The following is a 22098-nucleotide window of genomic DNA, read 5'->3' on the forward strand; positions in this document are numbered from 1 at the left end:
ATGGGGATGTTGCTGTTCTTTGCTGCGTTGCAGATGGTGACCAGTCGGCTTGGTAAGTGTATAAAGTTCATTGTTCTGTCATTGTTGCTCGTAGAAACGGTTGTAAACATCAGGAAATAAGGACTCACGTGGAGGCTGCTCCCTCAGTACAGCTGTTAATCAGCGCTCTGTTGTCCGTTTACAATCGTTTTTCATCTGCTGAGGTAGGCTAATTAACGTTTCGTTTCATGTCAATTGACGGGAAGCACTTATGCCTTTTGAAAAGCAAAAGCAACATATTGGCTATAATAAAACTCACTATAGTGATTCACGAGGGAACACTCCCCCCCCTCTCTCTTTTGATTCAGTTACGCTAATATTGTATCCTACTTGACATAGGGCTACTACATGTTTAGAGCTACAATGCAAATATTACAGTAAAACTATAATATCACGCATGCAGCTACAGTCCAAAAAAGTCACACTTACAGTAGCCTAATCCTACACTGATATCAAAGAGCATAAACTGCTACATGATGACACACTACAGGAAGTCTCTACAGGAGTATTATGGTGACTTTTGGTTAGGTGTCAAGTATCACATTGTAGCCACCTATAAAGCTAAACATAGAATGGTGTTGGTACTGTATCATTGTCATGTCATGTCACCCTCCACAGTGTGTGTATGTGTGTGTGTGTGTGTGTGTGTGTGTGTGTGTGTGTGGGGGGGGGGGGGTGTCATGGCTCTTCTGTGGCTGTCCCGAACTCAATGGTCCTGAACCACATTCCCTGGATACAATCTGATTTAGATCTGCCTTTACTGGCTTTTAATGCGCAGTGGCACACCAGGACCCATGTCCACATAGATTAAAGTGACACACATCCAGGACTGAAAATAGACGAAGGGCGGAAACAATTTAGAGTCTCAGTCTCCACCCCCCCCCCCCCCCCCCCCCCCCCCCCCCCCCCCCCCCCCCCCCCCCCTCCCCCCCCCCCCCCCCCCCCCCCCCCCCCCGGCCTGTGATTAGAGTCAGGAAGATGCCTCTGGGTGATCTGAGCGTGGACAGGCAGGCTGAGAGTCCCCTATGATCTCAATACCTGCCCAAGTATTGGATTATTGGAGTGATTCTGGTGTGTGTGTGTGTGTGTGTGTGTGTGTGTGTGTGTGTGTGTGTTGTGTGTGTGTGTGTGTGTGTGTGTGTGTGTGTATGGGGGAGGGGGGGGGGGGTGAGGAGAGAGCGGATGAGAAACAAAAGGCATCGGGGGGGGGGGGGGGTCAGAGAACTTCTCTTTCATCCCTGCTCACCCTGCGAATGCCAAGCGGAAGGCGACAGAGCGTCACAGATATCCCTGTGGGGCTCGGGACAGTGCTGGGTATTCAGTGCGTATTGAAGCCACACACACTTCACTTGGAGGAATTTCTGTGATCTGGGAAACATGAGTCCAACTATTGTCCCCCCCCTCCCCCCTCCTCCCCCAACCCCAACCCCCCACCCTCGCTTGTAAAGTATGCCGTACGACGATGCTTCCTCAACACGCCAGGAATCTTAACAGCATCAATCTAGTTCTAGTGTGACTCGATGACATGTCCCCTCCTCCGTATAGGTAAGCGCTGGCTGCCCTATGGTGTGCGAGTGTCCTGCCCGGGCCCCCCTCCTGTCCCCCGGGGCGTCAGCTCGGTGCCGGACGGCTGCGGCTGCTGTAAGGTGTGCGCCTCCCAGCTCAACCAGGACTGCCACGAAGGACGGCCCTGCGACCACCACAAAGGCCTGGAGTGCAACTACGGCAACGACGTGGGCCGCACCCACGGCATCTGCAGAGGTACGTCTAGCAAAGAGGTGGTCTGCAGAGGTACATCTAGCAAAGAGGTGGTAAGGAAGGGGTTAACAAATAAAACACAGGTAGGGGGGGGGGGATGGGTGGTGGAGGGTCGGATGAAGGAGGATGGCACAGAGTTTGGGGTTTAGTCGGGGGTTGAGTGAGGAAATGTGTAACTTTGGGGTGGGGGTCCGGCCGGCCGACGCTTCCGAGCCAAAGCGGCTGCAGCTTCTCTTTGATAGGGGGCCTGAGGTTTGGAAGGCCGTGCCATGTTTCAAAGACAGAGCACCTTCATGAGCTGCGACTGAGAGCGGGCCAACTCTCAGATTTATATAAGTAGTTCAGTGTGTACACAAACAGTCTCATGAAGCGCACACGCGCACGCGCACACGTGCACGCGCACACGCGCGCAGATGCGCACGCACACGCACACACACACACACACACACACACAAACACACACACACACACAGTGGTATTTTTATATGCGTGTTTATTTGGGGGTGTTCCTATATAAAGGAGGGTATTTGGGGTGTAGCATGGGGAGTCCCACCGAGGGACTGAAGTGGAAGGACATTGTAAACAAGTCAAAATTCCTCTCTGGTCTAAGAATAGAGCCTCCTTCATAAAACTGGGGATAGTGTGTCTCTCTCTCTCTCTCTCTCTTTCATTTTATCCACCTTCGCCTTCATTTCACATTCCCATCATGCACGTGCGAGCTCACTTCCTGTCACTGTGCTCTATATCTGTCAATGTTCCTCATCTTCTGCCACAGGATGTGACCTAGTCAAGACAGTCTGCTCCTGCAGTCGAGACAGTCTGCTCCTGCAGTCGAGACAGTCTGCTCCTGCAGTCGCCTCTCATCCATAAACTACTTCAACCTGTATTTCTCCTTCCTTTCAGCAAAGGCGGAGGGCCGCTCCTGCGAATACAACGGGCGGATCTATCAAAACGGCGAGAATTTCCGCGCCGGCTGCAAGCACCAGTGCACCTGCATCGACGGAGCGGTGGGCTGCGTGCCCCTTTGCCCCAGCCACGTGCCCCTGGCCTCCCCGTCCTGCCCCGCCCCGCGGCTGGTCAAGGTGCCCGGCCAGTGCTGCCTCAGCATCGACTGCCACAAGGGCGGCGCCACCGGCGCCGTGACCCCGGCACAGCGGCGCCCGCAGCCCCCCGCCTACCCGCCTTACCCCTTCATGCCCTACCCGGCCTACCCGTACCCGAAGCCTTATCCCAAGCCGTACCCGAAGAAGCCGTACCCGTACAAACCCAAGAAGGACAAGAAGGACGCCCTGGGCAACGAGCTGCTGGAGGTGGGGCGGAAGTGGGACAAGCCGCGCGGACACAAGCACCTGGCGGGTAAGACGGGGCGCCGCCGTGTCGCCTCCGAGTGGCCGTCTGTTTCCTCCGCGCAGTAAAGCAAGCGTCATGTTTGTGTTTTAGCCTTTTCAACTCCCTGACGCACAAACGGCCCCACTGTGAGCTAGCCCTAGCCTTTCCCTCTGCATCTGTGTGTGTGTGTGTGTGTGTGTACGTGTGTCGGCGTTTATGCAAGCTTGTTTTCCACTGGCTCCTTGTACACCAGAGGTGCGCTCTCTCTCTCCCACACACACACACACACACACACACACACACAGCTCTCACACACACCACATACCTCTGTCACCCAGCTTTCCCCTCTCTGTAATCACCCTCTCTATGCGTCAGTGTTGCCTGTTTAGTGAATGAGGCCAGTGTGCTTTACATCTCCAGGGTTCATACAAAGTCTTGAAAGTTGGGAAAATGCTTGATTTTAACCGTTATGTTTTCAAGGTTAGGTATTAGGCTTGAATTCAAATATACTGGTTGAAAAATGCCTGATTGTCAACACAAGCTGGTGTTTAATCTACACACAATCACTCTTGTGAACCACAAGTCCCCTTTTGATCTCTTTACTCTGGAAATTAGCAAGCATCAAATAATCACATTCAAAACATACACTCAAAGGCAATATGAACAGCTGGTAAAATAAACAAAGCGACAATTTAGATTGATTGCTGTGGGTATAAAGGAATACTGTAAACTTTATTTTTCGCAGTTGCATTTATAGTAACAATTTAGATGTGATGGCAAAGCCTTCGAGAGTCATGAAATTTGTAGGTTAGGTACCTTGAAAGTGCATTGTTCTTCTTCCCTCATTTTGTACCTGTCCATCTGTCCCTCTCTCTCACGCTCCATAATACTCCCCCCTTCACTCTTTCTCCAGCATGGAGGCAGGTGGGAGATCAGTGCATGGTCCAGACTACCTCCTGGTCGCAGTGTTCTCGGAGCTGTGGGATGGGCGTGTCCTCTCGTGTTACCAATGACAATGCCAAATGCAAGCTGGTGAAGGAGACGCGCCTCTGCAACGTCCGGCCCTGCAGCTCCATGTCTATCCCGGTCAAGGTAAGGGATTTAAACACAGCGCCGCTGTCGGGCGGAAACCACGTATATCCAAAAACAGCAATTTTTCACAAGGAAGAAAAAGCATTCCCATTTTAACATAGTGTAATTGTAATAACAACATTAATAACCAGTAATATAACATCTTTCGCTGGTCCAAAGTACCTGAAACCTTCACAGGTTACTTTTGGGGACCCACTAAATCCATTTATGAAATAAAACAACAATGGCCAAATTTGGAGATACAAGGTTTCCGCCCGATAGCGACAACAGAGTACATATATGTACGGGAATTGGTCTGACAGAAGTGCAGAGGAGGAGAAAGGGAGTGGTTGGGTGTGTGAGTGAATGAGCCACCTGTAGAAGGGAGTTTATAGGCTTGGGCGGTTTTCGATAATATTGAATATTGTGATATTCAATATTATCTGTAATATTATGATAGAATATCAATATCTGACACTATTGTCAGGAAGGTTGCTAGAACAATGCATTACATCATATACGTTAATACCATATATTGCGACATTTGGCTGGACTATATCGCAATGTTTAAATTTGGAGATCGCCCAAGCCTAGTGTGGTGTGTGTTTCTGTCTTTTGATATTTTTGGGGGGGATAGATTGCAGTGTTTTTTTTTGCTCTAATAGCTCGCAACCATGTTCGGATGCCTTGCCTTAATAGCTTTAGGAAAGGCTTGCACTCAAGAGGGGTCACATTGATATTAATATCATGGCATCTATTCACTAAGCCCCCCACACCCCCCACCCCACCCCCACCCCCGGAGCCCTTTCTGGTCCATTCTGTCTATTCACGGGTCTGTTGCTGTGTAGGCAAACAGCCTCAGCACAATGACGACAGAGCTGATTTAGGCCGGGTTTCCCTCTGTGTAACTTGGTGCTGCTGCGTCCATTTTTGTCCCATTGTAAATCAATGGAAACTATTTTAAAGCAGCACAGGATTCATTGACGTTAGCGGTTGACCTCATCCTGTGACGAGACATCAATAGGTGATGTCAGAGAGAAGAGGGAGACGTCTCTTAACACTTTCTCTTTTCATGTGATCGTTTCCTAACCTTACGAGACAGCCAGATTCGTGAGATCACGACCGAGAAATCCATCTTGCTGCGCTCCAAGCTATAGAGAGGCAAAGTGACCACCTACTTACTTCCTGCTTCAGCACTGTACCAGAGATTTTTATCCACCATTTATTTTCCCATAGACATTTCGTAAAATGCTTATAAAAATAGTTTTACTTGGTCAAACAAAACGGTTCAGCTATATTTAGAATCGGGAGAGACCATAGAACATTTCACTTGGACCAAAACTTAAAAAACTACATTGAAAAAAGATTTTCTTTGAATCCGCATTTTTTTTAAACATTTTGGTCCGAGTGCATGTGTTATGTGGTCTCTCCTGTTTCTAAATATATCTGAACCGTTTCATTTGAACAAGTAAAACAATTTTCATAAGCATTTTACAAAATGTCTATGGGAAAATAAATGGCGGATGAAAATCTCTGGTACAGTGCTGAACCAACTCTCTATTGGTTTAACGCCGTCCTAGCAATGGGCCGGACCAATCAGCGTCCAGAGGCAGCTACGGGCGGGATTTAGGTGTGAAGCGAGCCCCTGATAGACGGTGATAGACAGATGGTTCATCCAATCACCTGCCAGATTATTTTTTGAATGCACCTGCCCTTTTCAAAAGGTTTCCAAAGATGCAGTCCCAGATGGTTCTGTGTAACAAACCATCTGGCAGCATCAGGTTAATCATTTTCTTTATATATATATATATATATATATATACACACACACACACACACACACACACACACACACACACACACACACACACACACACACACACAGTTCTTTGTCCTATTACCTGGTGTCCCAATCTTCATGATAAATTGTTGAAAATCACTTCAGCTTCCCTTTTTAACATAACAAAATAGAGATGTTACTGTAAGGTTTTACTCTCTCTCGCAGAACTCTTTGGTCAAGTGAAGTGATGGTCTCTCTCCCCTTCCTCATGTGTCTGCGGGGGCTGTGTTTGGAGCTCCCCTCCCACACTGCTCCTGTGACTATGAGCTGCACTTAATGGCTCGTTGCTGTGCGATGTAAAGAGCACTCTATTCGCCCACTGCATTGCGTGCTCACATTTCATAGAAGGCCTTGGCAAACATTCTGCCTCCCTCCATCATCCACTTATGACTGGCTGATGGGTTGTTATGCACCTGTTCGGCTGTGCTCTCCCGGTGTTTGCAGAGCTGTGGTGGGTGTTAATGTGTATCAGTGTCAAGCCATAACCGGTGTTGGCGTGCCGCTCCTCTCTCCAGCGTTCATCTGTTGTTCTGACCTTTACTCTGTTTTTCTCTGTCTCTGTGCTAACCACATTAACTGTGCTTTCCGTGGCTCGCTGCTGTCGTAATAAGTTATTTTATGTTGATGTGCGGTATTGCCGTTCTGATTCACGATTCCAAGGAAAAGACAGTTTGACCCTGCAACGCTTTCACTGGAAAGGCATATTCATCCTGGTGTCGAAGTCTGTGGTATCGCAGCTGCGCCTCCCATGCCAAAGATGATACTATTAAATTCCTTTCACTGGAAAGGTGAATTCGCCAGAACTGCGACGATTAGTCGATCGTCAGAAATGAATAATAAATTAATTTTCATAATCAATGAATCGTTTAGACTAATTTGTAAGAAAAAGAAAACAAATACTAAAATGGTCACTTTCCAGCTTCTTAAATTTGAATATTTTCTGGTTTCTTTAGTCTTGGTATGGTATGGATGGTAAACTGATTCTCTTTGCGTTGGGGACTGTTGGTCAGGACAAAAGACATTTGAGGATGTCATCTTGGAACAATAAAAAAGCTCCTGCACACTGTCTCGCCTTCTGCTTTGGAGAATTTTTTTGAATGACAATAAGATGTTTTGGTCATCAGACCTTCTTCATCAAGTATTATGGGCTGGTGTGCAGAGACTTCATTCACTAGGATGTCATCTTGGCATTGGGGGGGGGGAAAGTGATTGACATTTTTCACCATTTTGTGACATTTTATAGACCAAACGACAAATCACTTAGTTGAGAAAATAATGGACAGATTGAAAATAATCCTTAATTGGAACCCTAGAATTAACCCTGTGTCTTTCTCTCTCCTGCCTCTCCCCCCCAACAGAAAGGAAGGAAGTGCTCTCGTACCCACAAGGCCCCAGAGCCGCACCGTCTGTCCTACGCCGGCTGCAGGAGCACTCGTCTGTACAGGCCCAACTACTGCGGCGTGTGCCGGGACGGCCGCTGCTGCTCGCCCCGCCGCACGCGCACCGCCACCGTCACCTTCGCCTGTCCCGACGGCGAGCGCTTCGAGCGGTCCGTGATGTTCATCCAGTCCTGCAAGTGCAGCGACGAGTGCAACCACCTCAACGAGGCGGCCATGCCTCCGCAGCGGTGGCTCTACGGGGACACGCACAAGTTCATCGACTAGTGGCCTCTTTCCCCAAAAGACATTCCCTCACACACTCCCAAAGACATGAACTCCCCTCTAGCCAGCCCCCACGGTAGAATAGCTGTCCTTAGTCAATCTATGAGTAGACACGAGCGAGGCGCACGCGTCCACAACATCCTTCCCGGAGAATTATTTGGGGGGGAATTGGGAGAGGGAGAATGAATCGGACAGGCGGGCGCATCTCCAACCCGGACAGAGAGAAGTGACCAGGCCCTGCTTTAGTGTAGATAACCGGTTGATTCTGGCCCTGCCAGACTTGCCACAGTACGTTTATGAAACAACATGGATCCAACCAGCCGACATGTCGACATCATGCGCCATATCTCCCCGAACTCTGAGACTGAACCCGTTCAGTGGGGATGATGGACAGACGGATGATACACACAAACATAACTGTTGTTGATGGTGTGGATTCACATGAGTTTCTGAGCAATAGGTCTGACTAGCTCACAGAAAGCTGGTCCGATGTTGATTTGGCGTCAGATACGAAACCAACTGGAATCATCTGGCCATTCGCTCTCCACGATCCGAGCCCAAGCTTTAATTGGAACCAAATGAAGACTCACAGAGGAGGCTTGGCAGAGGAGACTGGGACGGTGATGGCAGACGATGGAGCATTTCTCAAGATGTTCTGACAGGACGGTGGCTTGTTTCTTTGTATGGTATTTATTCATTGGTATTTATTGTTGAGACACACACGACACGGTGGCTGCCAACAGGGAAGGCGGTGTTGCCACGTTTGGAGCAGCAGCGCAGCCGGACGGGGATCTGAGAGGGACAAAACAGCTGAGAGCTGTCCACAACGGGAGGCAGAGGAGAACTCCCACAGATCCGGGGCTTGACCCCCAGGTCGCGTCAGAGGTCAGTCTTCCGAAAGCCATATCCAATGATGGATGATGGAGACAGCAACTTTGGGGAGGGAGAGAGGGTGTTATGTGTGGGGAAAGGACAGACTTGAACCTGGCGGGTTGAGGCTTTGTATGTGTTGGTGGGTAAAATGTCAAAGGTTGTTTACACAGCTGGACTCATCCCCTGCCTCGCCTCCACGGAAAAGTGAGACATTTACCAAGCACCAGAAGAACGGGCCTGGGATTCTGGCGTCGAGAAGTCGACCGGCTAATTCTGTGCAAATTACAATCCTGACTCTGGAGGGGTAGTGAGAGAAAATCAGCTACGCTCGGGTTTTGCTATAAAAATAAAATGCGAAAAACTGTGTGCGCTGAGGTAAACATGTAATTTGTGCCTCGCGGGTGGAACCGCTCTGGTACCCAATCTGGCCTGTAATCTAGCAGCGACTGATGCACGCTAACAAAACTCTTACTCATGTCTTCATGTTTATGTGGGTGTCTATTTCTGAACAAACGCCCGTTGGATGGCGTCCATGGCACCGCCGTCACTTAAAAGGGGACAGAGAGCTTTTTTGACCCTGCAGAGAATGGGGGGTCAGGGGTGGAGTTCCCGCCACATGGGTCACTAATGGCCATCTGTCTAAGGACACATAACAGCGGCCTGTTATGACACCTAATGTGTACCAGCATGTCTGTATGATTCTATAGCTGCTGTGACCTAGACCCTTTACTATTATGACTGAAGAACCCAAGCAGCTTCCATACTGGGGCTTGGGTTATAATTCATGCACCTTATAGCAGCTTTATTGAGGACCTCATCTCTAAATGGAGATGTATCAAGAGGTATTGTCAAACACATTTTCTCTTTTACTGAATGAAAAGTTTATCTGTGATTCATCCTTATTTGAAGCACAATTTTATGTTTCAGAGACCCCCCCCCCCTCTTGTGCCATAATAGATATCAGCTTAAAAGTATTTTGCATTTTTCCCCCTACAAAATGGAAAAACTTCACCTTTTCTACAATCTATCTCGTTGCCACAATAGGCTTGTCTTAGTTAGGAGACTCTGCTGCTTCTGAACCTGACCACCTTTTTTGGGAGCTTTAAAACTTTAGGAAATGAATGAATTGTTTTTGATAAATGTTTCTTATGTTGCCATTTGCCTCTTTGCCTATGTAGATGCTGTGGTTTTGGTGAAATGTTTTGTAGTTTTGTTACAGGACACTGTAGAGCAGCTATGTACAGATATGCCTTATGTGTGTAGAGATTTATCTGCTGTATAAGGGCCAATCCATTTACTGAGTAATACTGAACTAGTCCATGTATAGCTAGCACTGAGCAAGGCCGGGTTCAGATTCTTTGTGAGCATTTAAGTGCCATATTGAAAGCATGATGGTGATCGTTTGTCTACTAGTAGTGTACAAATTTCTAACACCATCTGTAATAGTCGTGACTTACAAAAAACACAACGAAAAGACAGGACTAGAAATCTGGTTGTCTAACCCTAAATTTGATTTTACATCTTGAATGATTTCATCATTCTGCATTTTGAATAAAGGATTTGTGTCACTCCTACACTTTGTGTTAGGCAAGTATCTAACAGGATTCCCACACCTTCCTCAACATTGAATTTAAGGACCTAACACAGCATAGTTTGAGACATGGATCACTGTTAATTACTGTTACAAGTTAACAATTCTTATGAGAACTAGAAGCTCAGACAATTAAAGAGGCTTGAATGTGTGAACGCTTCTCAACTGTGCTGTTAGTGATGGCAGACTATGTGGTCTATTGCCTTCTGTAACAGAAAAAAAAACTATATAGACATATGCTACCCTAAATTCAAGCAATTTCAAGGACCCGTGTATTTTCACAAACTTGAATTGTTTTTCCAATTCACAAACTTTCAAGGACCTTTCAAGGATCTTTTCGATTTGGTAGGATTACCCAATGGAAGGATTCCACTGACACTCAAACCGCCATTGTTAATATAGTAGTAGCAACTGTTGGTGCCTTTCTTGGCTTGCAACACAGGCATCCATTTTAATGACACTGGTTTGTAGTTGTGTGTAGTTTTATTTCAAAACAAGGTTGAGATACAAACGGAGCATCAATCAAGTGAATACAGTGAACAGTAGACTTACTTTTACAAAGGGTTATCATTAAGAGTCCTCTTGGACATTGTGTATTGTAGTATCCAAGTGGCAAGAGAGCTGCCATGTGATGCAAAATCTTTTCTCTACAGGAACAGCTGCTGGACCATTTGTTATGGAAATAAAAATTAAATCAACTAGTGCAGTAAAATCACTTCCCATTTTAAAAAAAACGGCTAAAAAACACTTTTGCCCACTCATCTTACTTTTTCAACTATAAAATTGCACTAAGAAAAAAAGGTATACTTTGAACATGATTTTGGTTCTAGTGTGCAAAAACCAGAATTTGTTTTGTTTTACATGATCCTCAGAACTACTACTCTGAACACTTTCTTACGTAGAGTCTTACTGTGATCATGTCAACTATGATAAAGAAGGCAACAGCCTCACAAGAGACCACAACAGCCTACTGGCATTTTATAAAAAGTTTTAATTTCATTGAACAAAAAACCACAGTAAAAGACAAATTAAAACCAGCCAACCCGTACCCCGTCCCCCCTCCCCCAGACATTAAAATAAAAATGTTTGGTGAACATATTCAAGGAGCAGAGCTTTGAAATAAACAGCAAAGTTGGTTTACTTCCAAATACAAGACACAAAAGGGATCCACGGAGCGGAGACGTCTGCTTGGCTCGAGTACTCATCTGGACTGCTCGACTACAGAGGAACAGAGGAGGAGAGACGTGAGTCGAGCATTCATTATGAGATCGCTGCCGTCACTTTGAGCAACAGCTGAGCATACCAAGTTTTCACCGATAGGTTAAACATCTAAGGTTAAACATCTAAGGATAGTTTCCATTTGCCAAGACCTCTACAGTTCCGCGGCAGTATCAACTGTTGCCTCTTGTTGCCAAGATTATGCCAAGAGGCTAATTGTCTGGAGGGCAAGCATAAGCAGGCAAGATCCCACAAGCAGTACATGAGTACAAGCAATTAGCGGTGAATGGATACTCTGCATCGAGAACATGTGAAAGTGCAGTGTTGTGATGACACTAAAGTGGCTTTAATCCACATATTAAATATCCATGCCAACAAGCCTTCATAAAGCCCATCAAACACACTCGGGAGTTAAGACGTGTAGCAGAAAGCATCAGGCCGGCTTCATTCAAGGGATGGTTTGGATGATTTGACTAGGGCTGCACGATTAATCGTATTTTCATCATCGCGATATGAAAATGCGCGATGAACACATCGCAAAAGTCACGTGTTATCGCAATACATTTTTTTTTTTTTTTTTTTTTACAGTGCACCTGAACGCAACATGCAAGATACCGGCTGAATAAGAAAGTGTCCAAATGTTCATGTCATTCTGGCCAATACTCCACTTCTGTTATAACATTTCAGTCTGGAATATGGAATATCTTTCAATAATCGTTATGACTAAAAGGCTAAAAGTAATCTCATGTGTAAGAAATGACTGTTCTACATTGAAGTAAAAATGTAAATAATTAACTTGTTGGTTTTGGATTTTTTTTAGCTTCAAGAGTGCATTTTTGTTCGTATGACCCTCAACACAGGAATCGAGAATCGTTGGAATCGAGAATCGATTCTGGAATCTGATCGTGACCCCAGGAATCGGAATCGGATCGGATCGTGGCATAGCTGGATCGGAGAACCCCCACCCATTAATATTTTTGTTTATAGCATTTATTTATTTATCGCAGGTCATATCGTCATCGCAATATTGAACGGTGTTATCGCACATCGCAGCTTTTCCTCATATCGTGCAGCCCTAGATTTGACGTGTGGTTGTATGGGGTACTTCATATGGATAGTCAGTGTATTACCTACAGTAGACTGCGCTCAGTTTGGAAGCAGAGGGTAGCCGTGGCACAGAAGCAAAGCAATGTACTGCTGTGAGAAGGGTCAGCAGCTAAATGTATTTTAGCCACCTTAAAGACCTCAACAAATCAATATCAGTTTGTAAACTTTGTACGCTATAATACATTTTCAGTGCTTTCCCTTGCCGTCAAACAGCCCTTTCCTTTGGCACCACATCTTCTCAGCCGTAGAACCTCCGTATTCCTACACATGCCGCGTACTGTATTACGCCACAACACCATGTTTCTGAACCAAATGACGAGCTGTGGCGTAATAGTGTGTGGCATGCGTAGGAATATGGAAGTTCTACTGTTGAGAAGATGTCGTGCCAAAGGAAAGAGCTGTTTGACGGCAAGGTAAAGTGCTGGAAAAAGTTGTTAATATACTACACACACTGACTTAAACTGATACTGATTTGTTTAGGTCGGTTTGTTTTAGGTGGCGAAAAAATGTTTTGCTGCTGACCCCAGTCACAGCAGTACATGCGTCAATGAACATCGCAACAGGCAGGACTAACACCGTTGACAAGTGCGCAGAGGAGTAATAACAATGGTGGCCGCCATAGACGCTGCTATCGAGGCGGTTTCAAAACGATTAAAAGCTATGTACCACTTACTCTGAAATCCGAACGGCACTCTGCTTTGAAGGCATTTATTCACTTAATTTATTTATTATATACGTTTGTCTCCAGTGATTGTTAGGGAAAATGGAATTCCCTTAGACGGGGCAATCTCAGACTAGAAGATGGAAATGAGTAATGAGTTGACAATTGAGTGTTATTCATATCAGGATATGCCGGTGGAGGTACATGGTCTACTCGGCTTACAGAATCTGTTCGCCCTACCGGAAGTGCTCGGAGTCCACAACGGGGTCTAACCCTAACCCCTAACTAATATTTTTAATGTCCATCTGTCCTGTCCGACAACATCAGTAGCTTAGCATTAGTTTATTAGCTAATCTAAAGCTGTCAGCCATTTTGCCCACGTTAATCCCACCACGTCCCCGACGTACAGCCAATCAAATGCCTGCCCGAGCTGAACGATTTTTGCACCGACACCGGTACTACTCTCTGCTTCTTCAAACGGAGCGCACCGACCGCAGTCTACTGTAGGTAATACACTGACTATCGATAAGTAGTACCCACATACGACCCCACATCAAATAACCCAAACTATCCATTTAAAGACATCAAGTATCAGTGGTCTTGAGCATGCATTCAGACAGAAACGAAAGACTTACTGTAGGTGGAGATGTCAATCTCCTCTGGAAGCTCGGCCACATTGACCTCAAAGCGGTCCTGCACATCGTTCAGAGTCTTGGCGTCGGTCTCGTCAGACACAAAGGTTACGGCCAGGCCTTTTGTCCCAAACCTACCAGCACGGGCGACCTGAAGGGCGAGGAGACAAACAAACAACAAATTCACGCCGGGAATAATTAGATGACAATCGCTCAAGGCCATGGCACGCCAGTAAACTATTCCGAGACTAGCGCTTCTGTCAACCAAACTTCCCAGAACATTGCTGTGGTTGATTGACACACAGAAGAACCGGGTGTAAAAAATCAGAGCAGGTGCCGTCGTTCGCCAATGCAGTTCTCACCCTGTGCAAATAGGTGTCAGAATCTTCTGGCATGTCGTAGTTGAAGACGATGTTGACCCGCTCGATGTCCATCCCTCGGCCAAACAGGTTGGTGGCCACCAAGATCCGCCTTTGGAAATCTTTGAACTGCTGATAGCGAGAGAGCCTGGGGAGGGGGGCGGCAGCAGGGAGGAGAGAGAGAGCCGGGGAGATTATCAACACAGCTGCTATAGGAATCACTGGACTGGAAGTCCTTTGAAGGCAATGATGTGTTGAGTTAATTGATGAGGCCTCATGCTCCATAAACATACTTAGCATTTGGAGCTCAATAGAGTATGTGTTTATGAGTGGAGGCATACATGTGTCGGTATGCGAGAGGAAAATGTGTGTACGCAGGACTCACCTCTCCTCCTGAGCCATTCCCCTGTGGATGGCGATGGCAGGGAAATTCTGTTCCACCAGAAGCTGGGACAGAGCCACACAGCGCTGGACTGACTTGACGAAGATCACCACCTAGAGGCCAAGTGGAAACATTGCAATATTGCTGCTGGGGCTGTATGGTACAGGACTAGACCTGCTATATCTACTTGTATATTAGACACTATAGTTCTAAAAAAAAAAAAAAGTAAACCTAGATGCCAAGTGATACTGGGGCAATTTAATTGTTTTGTCAGTTTACCTGGTTAAACTCCAACACGTCAAGCAGGTCGAACAGCTTGCGGTTCTTCTCACTGTCCTTCAGTTTGCAGTAGTACTGTTGCAAGCCGTGGAGTGTAAGTTTGGTCTCGTCATCCACAAATACTTCCATGGGCTACAGGAGACGAGAGTGGGTTAGGTCACCTCCACATGAGAGCTGGTCGTTTATTATGGGAGGTTCTAGCAATAATAGCAAAATGGCGAGAATCACCCAAGATTCAAGTGTATTTCAGTGCAACAATTGCCTTTCATTTTTTTTAAGGGGTGATGTCTTCCTCTGTATTTTCAAGTATCTTTGGCAGACCAACTCAACAGCCCCCCAACATTTACTCACATCCTGCATAAATTTTCTGCAAACTGGCCGGATTTCCTTGCTCAGCGTGGCGCTAAACATCATGCACTGCTTCTCATGTGGTGTGAGCCTGAAGATGTCCTGTACATCACGCCTCATGTCTGCAACAGGAGGAGAGATAGCAAGATCAGCAAAATGCTTATTTAGTCTGTCCAGCAGCTAAGAAACCCAGACGTGTTCATTTTCTAACATGTTACAATATATTTTCTACAATATCTTAGCACTTGAGAAGCTGTTACAGGAAATGGTTGGCATTTTACTGGAGAAAATTACAATTTATCAACTGTCAAAGTTATTGATTAATGTTCTGTTGATTGTCGAATAAAATCTAAAGAGAAAACATGAGAGTGAAATCACAGCTGCATAAATAATTAAGACTACCAAGAATATGATAGACAACAGTTTCACCAAGGAGAAAGAAAGACCAATAATGTTAGACACATGAACACACCTAGTGCCTCCAACATCTTGTCACACTCATCCAGGACAAAGTGCTTGACGTTCTTCAGATTGAGGGTCTTGTTCCGAATCAGGGCGAGGATGCGTCCTGGCGTTCCGACAACAATGTGAGGGCAGTTCTTCTTCAAGACGTCCTCGTCTTTCTTGATGGCCAGGCCGCCAAAGAACACCGCTGCCTTCACCGTGGGCATGTACTTGGAGAAACGCTCGTACTCTTTGCTGATCTGGAAGGCCAGCTCTCGTGTGTGGCACATGACTAATACGGATACCTGCGGGAAAAGATGTCCAGTAGACATTTAAATGGGCATCTGATTCTACTGAACATACATACTTATTTGACTTGGATTACACCAACAATTTCTTCTTGTTCTTCATGCAACTCCAGTATATAGTGACATTAATTTTTAAGGACACTTCCTCTGTGCTAACTAAGTACAGGAGGATTACAAAACATGTGGACGGTCTTTTCTACTTTCTTCTTCAATACACCTTTCAGATGATTATGGCAAGAATTAGTATGCATAGTCACGAAAGCCACATTGTAATTTCAACTAAATTTCAATTAATTGTTCAGCCCTAATTTCTGCCAATGCTGCCTCGACCTTAATCAATGCACAGACGACGTGTTTGTGTACCAACCTGTCCATCAACAGGCTCGATCTGCTGCAGTGTGGCCAACACAAACACAGCCGTCTTCCCCATACCAGATTTGGCTTGGCAGAGGATGTCCATGCCCAGGATAGCCTGGGGGATGCACTCATGCTGGACTGTAGAACAACGGCAAAGAACAGAATTCAGTCAGTGAGTTATAGGCATTTTTCCACACACACACACACACACACACACACACACACACACACACACACACACGGGCTGGTCTGGCTTGGCTTGGTGTGTCAGCCCAGCGGGGCAGGGATTTGCATCTCCGTTACAACAGGGCTACTGCTTTAAAGGTGTTTTTAACTGATGATGCCAGAGCACTTTGGCCTGAGTCCGTAGATGGCGGCTCGGCACAAATCTGCGCGATTAAACTGGTAATGGAACCAAATCAGCGTGTCATGGTTTGACCCCGTGTGACCAAAAGTGCCAACGGAAAAAACTTATTAAAAGGATTTCTTATATACCCCTTGAGCTGTTTTGCCATGCCTATAGAGAGCCAAAGTGAACGTCACTTCCTGCCTTTCTCCCTGTCCCAGCGTCAGAAAAAATACAGCGGTTGTGAACGGAGACAGACGTTACTTTTTTTGATCCCGTTTGAATTGTGCCATGGCGTACACATGTTAAATTTTGTAAATTTAAAAGATAACTATGGATGTCAAGAAAGTCGCAGTTTGTCCTGAAACGTAAGGTTTCGTTTTGTGAATCAACTACATCTCATGACGCACATACACCACACCATCAACAACAATGGACTGGTGGGAGAGACGTCACTTCATCACGTCAGTCTGTCTGATTTATAACTTATAGTGCCACAGTTTTAACACAAACTGCGACTTTCTCGACTTGCAGAGTTACCTTTTACATTGACAAACATGACGTGTGTACTCCCGTGACACAATTCAAACAGGAAGTGATGTTCACTTTGGCTCGACTCTATAGTACTCCTTCGTTCATGAGTGTTGATGATTCTCCTAAATTTGTTCTATAACTTAGTTTAATTTGCAGATGTGAAAATCCACACAAAATACATTTCACTGAAGTGCTGGCGTTTGGGCTTGGCCTGTTTTTTCCTTTGGTCACCGGGCTCCCCTAAACCTGAATCTGGAGTGACAAGAACTGGACGTTTTTGAGACATCTATCTATATTTGCTAGCTAGTTGTTTTGCACGCAGTAGTGTAAAGTTGACACCTGCCTGCCTGCCTGCCTGCCTGGGGGGGGGGGGGGGCAAGGGAGAACTAGTTTGTGATGCGCATTTACCATTTTAGCAATATATATTTTTTGCATTTTGGAAATAAATTGTAATCCCCAATCTTTCCAAGTATCCCCTGCAAGCTGCTCAAGTAGCCCTGTTTGGGAATCACTGTTTTAATGCGTTGGTTTACCATCAACAAATCCTAAATCAGCAATGATGATGATGATGATTTTTTGCTAACAAATCTTGTCCATGTAGCCGCTGCCCAATGCAGCCATGTCAGCAGCCACAGAACTCCATTGTATTAAAAATGATTATGGTAAAAACACATCTAAGAGAGCCATGCTGTTGCTCGGGCAACATATTTCATCGTCGTGATGCACCAGGCCAGCAGACTTTTTCCTCAAACTACTTACAGTAATAACAAGGTTCCCACACATTTTTATGGATACAATTTCATAACTTTTCAAGGACCCATAATAGAAATAATGTGATGCGGTGACTCTGAATCAATGCCAGAAACTATGACATCTCTTTGGATTTTAGTGCATTAGAGTTCCTGTATCACATTACATGGAAGCCATTGAAATAAAACAATTTTCCATAAAAATGTTAATGTAAAAATACGAGCAAAGCACTCAAATCCAATAGAAAGAGGTGTGTCGTATTTGTCCAGTGTAGTAACAATTACACACACATAACAAAACAACAAAATTCCACGCCTTTTCCAAAACGTTCCAAGGATTCTACTACAGTAATTCCAAGACTGAAAATGAGATGAAATTTTAAAGTTGCATGACTTTTCCAGGTTTTCCATGACCGTGGGAAGTGGGAACCCTGTAATAAGCTGGATGTAAACACGTTTGAGGTCTCTGGAAAGTAGTTCCATAGCACCGAAAATAGTCCCGGCATATTAAGAGCAATGAAGAATTTGTTCCCATTTTAATTTGATTTGGTAATAACTACAACAGTTCATGGTTACAGTTAGCAATTTTTAAAATGTAAACTATGTATTTATGAGCTGTATTTCAAGGCTTTTAGCTTACAGTTGGAGCCAATGACTTCCGGGTTGAAAGCTAAAAACAGTATGTGGGATGTCAGAAAGTAATGGGAGTACAGCAACGCATTGTTGATTTTGTTATATCAACAATAGGATTTGTTGACCGTAAGCAATGCATTATAAAATACCAGCCATTTGCTTTAACATGCCTATACTGCAAAAAGCTGTTGTACAATATAGCTTACGTTGTGTCATTCCCACTTACTATAATCATTATGGACTACACTGAATGGGACAAGCAAACTCTTTACAGTTACACTATTGGCTGAAAGGCCAACTGCCATCACCCCCCTTGGTTCTCTTGGAAGATTAATTGATTGTGCACAACAAAAATACCCTAATGAAATGATCAGACAAACAGAAACACACCTCCCACCACCACACAATTTGCCATCGTAATTGGCAAGAGCATAATTACAATGAATGAAGACGACCGCATATAATCAAATGCCCTTCACCTTCAGACGGATGCTCAAAACCACAGTCGACAATGGCGCGGAGCAGCTCGGGTTTGAGTAGGAAATCTCTGAATCCAGAGCTGTGGATGGAGACGTAGGACCCCTTCACCTCCTTCTTCCCTGTGGGGGCTGCAGTCTCAGGGGCTCCCTGAGGCTCCTCGTCTTCTTCATAATCCAGCAGATCATTGTCACCGTCATTCTCAGCCATTATGTCTGTCTGGAAGAGAGGAGACAATAAGTTACGGGTTTAGTTTGTTTATCTGTGTCAGTTGATAATTAGCAAGGCAGCAATCCCTCCTCTTTGGGGTCACATAATGGAGAGCAGCTGGCTAAACACACCTGTTGTGGCCATTTGCTCCACCATCCTACAGCAGTAGTATAACTAAGCAGGATAAGTATAATCAGCTATAATATTCCGTTTGTGCTAGACTAAAAGGATTCAATGTTTATATCAGCATTGTTGTGAACCCCTTTTATCTTTATTTATTCTTAGGGGTACAGTACAGTATATCTGTATTATATACTTTGTCTGCCCTTTGGTCTGGACCGTGGTTTTCCTTTGTGCGTTAATACAATGATACATTGTAGCTTTCTTGTGATATAAATGTGATGCTGAGAGTGAAGGCAGTCACTCGCCACACTGCACTTTGTTACCATGCACTTTATATCTCTACTGTGCACTTTAGATCGTTGCTACTGTTGTCATTTGCACTTTAACTGTTGTGTTGCACTTTAAACTGCTGCTCTAGACTGTTTTTATAATGTCTTTATTGTCTTATCTGTTTTTATGTATGTACTTAGTTTGTACTACGCTTTTTGCAATCCAATTTGCCCTTTTGGGACACTTAATACATCTTGAATCTTGACTGTGTGCAATCACTCCTTTGTGAAATGCAGGCTCCACTGGGCGAGAAAGCTAGATAATCCAAAACGCACATAATGTACAGTATAATGTTTACTGTCAGCAGTAACTAAATTGTGGACTTTGTGGAAATTGTACAGGACCACAATGGAAATAAGTTTGGCGACTGTATTGTGATATCGTGAATGATTCATTGTTTTATACTGTATGCTTGTTGGTGTATTGTATTTTTTAACTTGTCGAATCAATTAAATAAATCAAAACTAACTTAGAGGACAGTTTACACACACAGAAAACACCCGAGATAGTTAACGTGACTGGGAGCTAAATAGACACTCCAGGGTTAACGTTAGCCTCTTCTTGGCCGTCTAGTAGGTTAGCTAGGTTGCATAATATTGCTAACATGGCTAGCTAACATGCTAGTTGTCCTGTTAGCTGACCAGTCAGCTGGACCACACACACCACACATTATATCAACGAGTATTAAGATTGCAATGCGTGGAAAACATAATAGACACACATATCTGAACATTCAGAAACGTGAGATAACGTTACCGGTAGGTTGGTGGGTCGGTCTGCTAGCTAAAGTTAGCAAGGCTATCAAAAGAGCTAATGCTAACGCTAGGCTAGCTGGCGCAATGGATGGCATTCTAAAGCAAACAATGAAATCCGTTTATCAGAGATCTTAGCTACTCTTCAAGGGGGGGAATCATCCTCAGTCACCAGTTCAAAAAATATAGTTGTATAAGCTGCCTGGTCCCTTTACAGACAGAATAATATTTAATTCTTACCTTCACGATGTTACAACTCAACCTGAGCAAGACAGCAAAAGACTCAAAACCGCATGGGACGGGGAGGCCCAGTTGGTTTAATAAGGAAGTAACGCCTCCGATAAATGCATTGACGTGATTGGTGGATTCAGAGGTCCATCGCAAGAAACGACTCAGGGTTGGACAAACAGCCCGCCAATCATTATACCTGCTAACAGCAGCTGAAAGACGCGGGATGTATTATTAATTTAGGCTACTATTGACAATAGAATGAAATTGTGAGTCGCCTGACTGGAATAGGTAAGATGTTTTTTATTTGCACGCACGCACGCACGCACGCACACACACGCGCGCACGCGCACGTACACACACACACACACACACACACACACACACACACACACACACACACACACACACACACACACACACACACATCATCTTTCATGGACAGGTAGCCTACAGACTGACCAGTGTTGCCAGGTGGGAAATGTTGAGTTATCGTACCTGAGGGTCAAAATGATCGTTTTTGGAGGGAAATTATCGTACGCGAGCAGTGGCCGTCTTCCACCTCTTCTTCTTCTGTTAATGGCTTTCTGGCCGTGCTTCACCACTTATATAGCCTCAGCCAGGAATAATTTATGACATCACTGATGACATCACAATTGATTTATGACATCACTGATGACATCACAATTGCTCAAATGGAATCACTGATGACATCACAATTGATTTATGACATCACTGATGACATCACAATTGATTTATGACATCACTGATGACATCACAATTGATTTATGACATCACTGATGACATCACAATTGCTCGAGTGACATCACTGATGACATCACAATTGCTAAAGTGCCATCACTGATGAAGGGGACCTCTTTTTCACAGCCTAATGTTGGCAGGTGTGTGCGTGTGTGTGTGTGTGTGTGTGTGTGTGTGTGTCCGTTTTGAACCAGCTAGTATAGCCTTATATTGGCATTTAGCCTTTCTGCTGCTATTGCATGATTACATCAGCTAATTTTATTTTAGGGGGGGGGGGTTGGTATACGCAGTGGAAGTGGTCCCTGGGAAATTTGGTTTGGTATGTAGTGGTACTTGGACGGAAAAGTTTGGGAACCCCTGTCCTAGGGGAATGCATGATTGATTGACTGCAAAGAGTTGTGAGAAGACGTGTATAAACAAACATAGGATCCATATTAGTATATTGATTACAACTGTCACAAAATGATCAAATTATCGTACTTTCTGGGAATTTTGGCATTATCGATCGTACATCGTACAGAAGGCGAAATTATCGTACAAATACGATAATTATCGTACACCTGGCAACGCTGAGACTGACACACACACACACACACACACACGCACGCACGCGCACGCACGCACACACACGCACGCACACACACACACACACACACACACACACACACACACCTGTGTAGTCTGTGAATCTCACACA

At 45.0% G+C, this 22098-nt stretch overlaps 2 protein-coding genes across 2 annotated transcripts; one reads left to right on the top strand and one right to left on the bottom strand.

Moving 5' to 3' along the window:
- LOC310788121 (CCN family member 1) lies at positions 1-10137 on the top strand (the record flags this gene model as incomplete). The annotated part of the gene is given in 8 exon segments (XM_083649625.1): positions 1-42; positions 44-52; positions 1585-1623; positions 1625-1645; positions 1647-1800; positions 2701-3153; positions 4040-4218; positions 7396-10137. Coding segments are annotated over 8 exon segments (1203 nt in total). The 3' UTR covers positions 7702-10137.
- A 495-nt stretch (positions 10138-10632) lies between these two features.
- Positions 10633-20726, bottom strand: ddx39ab (DEAD (Asp-Glu-Ala-Asp) box polypeptide 39Ab). Its single transcript, XM_083649622.1, has 10 exons — positions 20652-20726; positions 18999-19215; positions 16268-16395; positions 15621-15897; positions 15152-15270; positions 14801-14932; positions 14525-14634; positions 14143-14287; positions 13784-13931; positions 10633-11380 (listed from the first exon to the last, which is right to left on the bottom strand). Exons 2-10 carry the CDS (start codon positions 19204-19206, stop codon positions 11364-11366), a joined length of 1284 nt encoding a protein of 427 aa, XP_083505748.1. The 5' UTR covers positions 19207-19215; positions 20652-20726; the 3' UTR covers positions 10633-11363.
- Positions 20727-22098: the final 1372 nt, after the last annotated feature.

This window comes from Poromitra crassiceps, assembly GCF_964638095.1.
Source record: "Poromitra crassiceps genome assembly, chromosome: 13".
NCBI classification, from domain to species: Eukaryota; Metazoa; Chordata; class Actinopteri; order Beryciformes; family Melamphaidae; genus Poromitra; species Poromitra crassiceps.

Bases quoted from the DNA above. Each gene is read 5' to 3' on its own strand.
- ddx39ab (XM_083649622.1), bottom strand. From the start codon at position 19,206: ATGGCTGAGAATGACGGTGACAATGATCTGCTGGATTATGAAGAAGAC. The intron at 16,396-18,998 runs GTGAAGGGCATT...GTTGTTCTACAG, and splicing joins TTTTGAGCATCCGTCTGAAG to TCCAGCATGAGTGCATCCCC. The intron at 14,933-15,151 runs GTGAGTAAATGT...CGTCTCCTGTAG, and splicing joins GCAGAAAATTTATGCAGGAT to CCCATGGAAGTATTTGTGGA.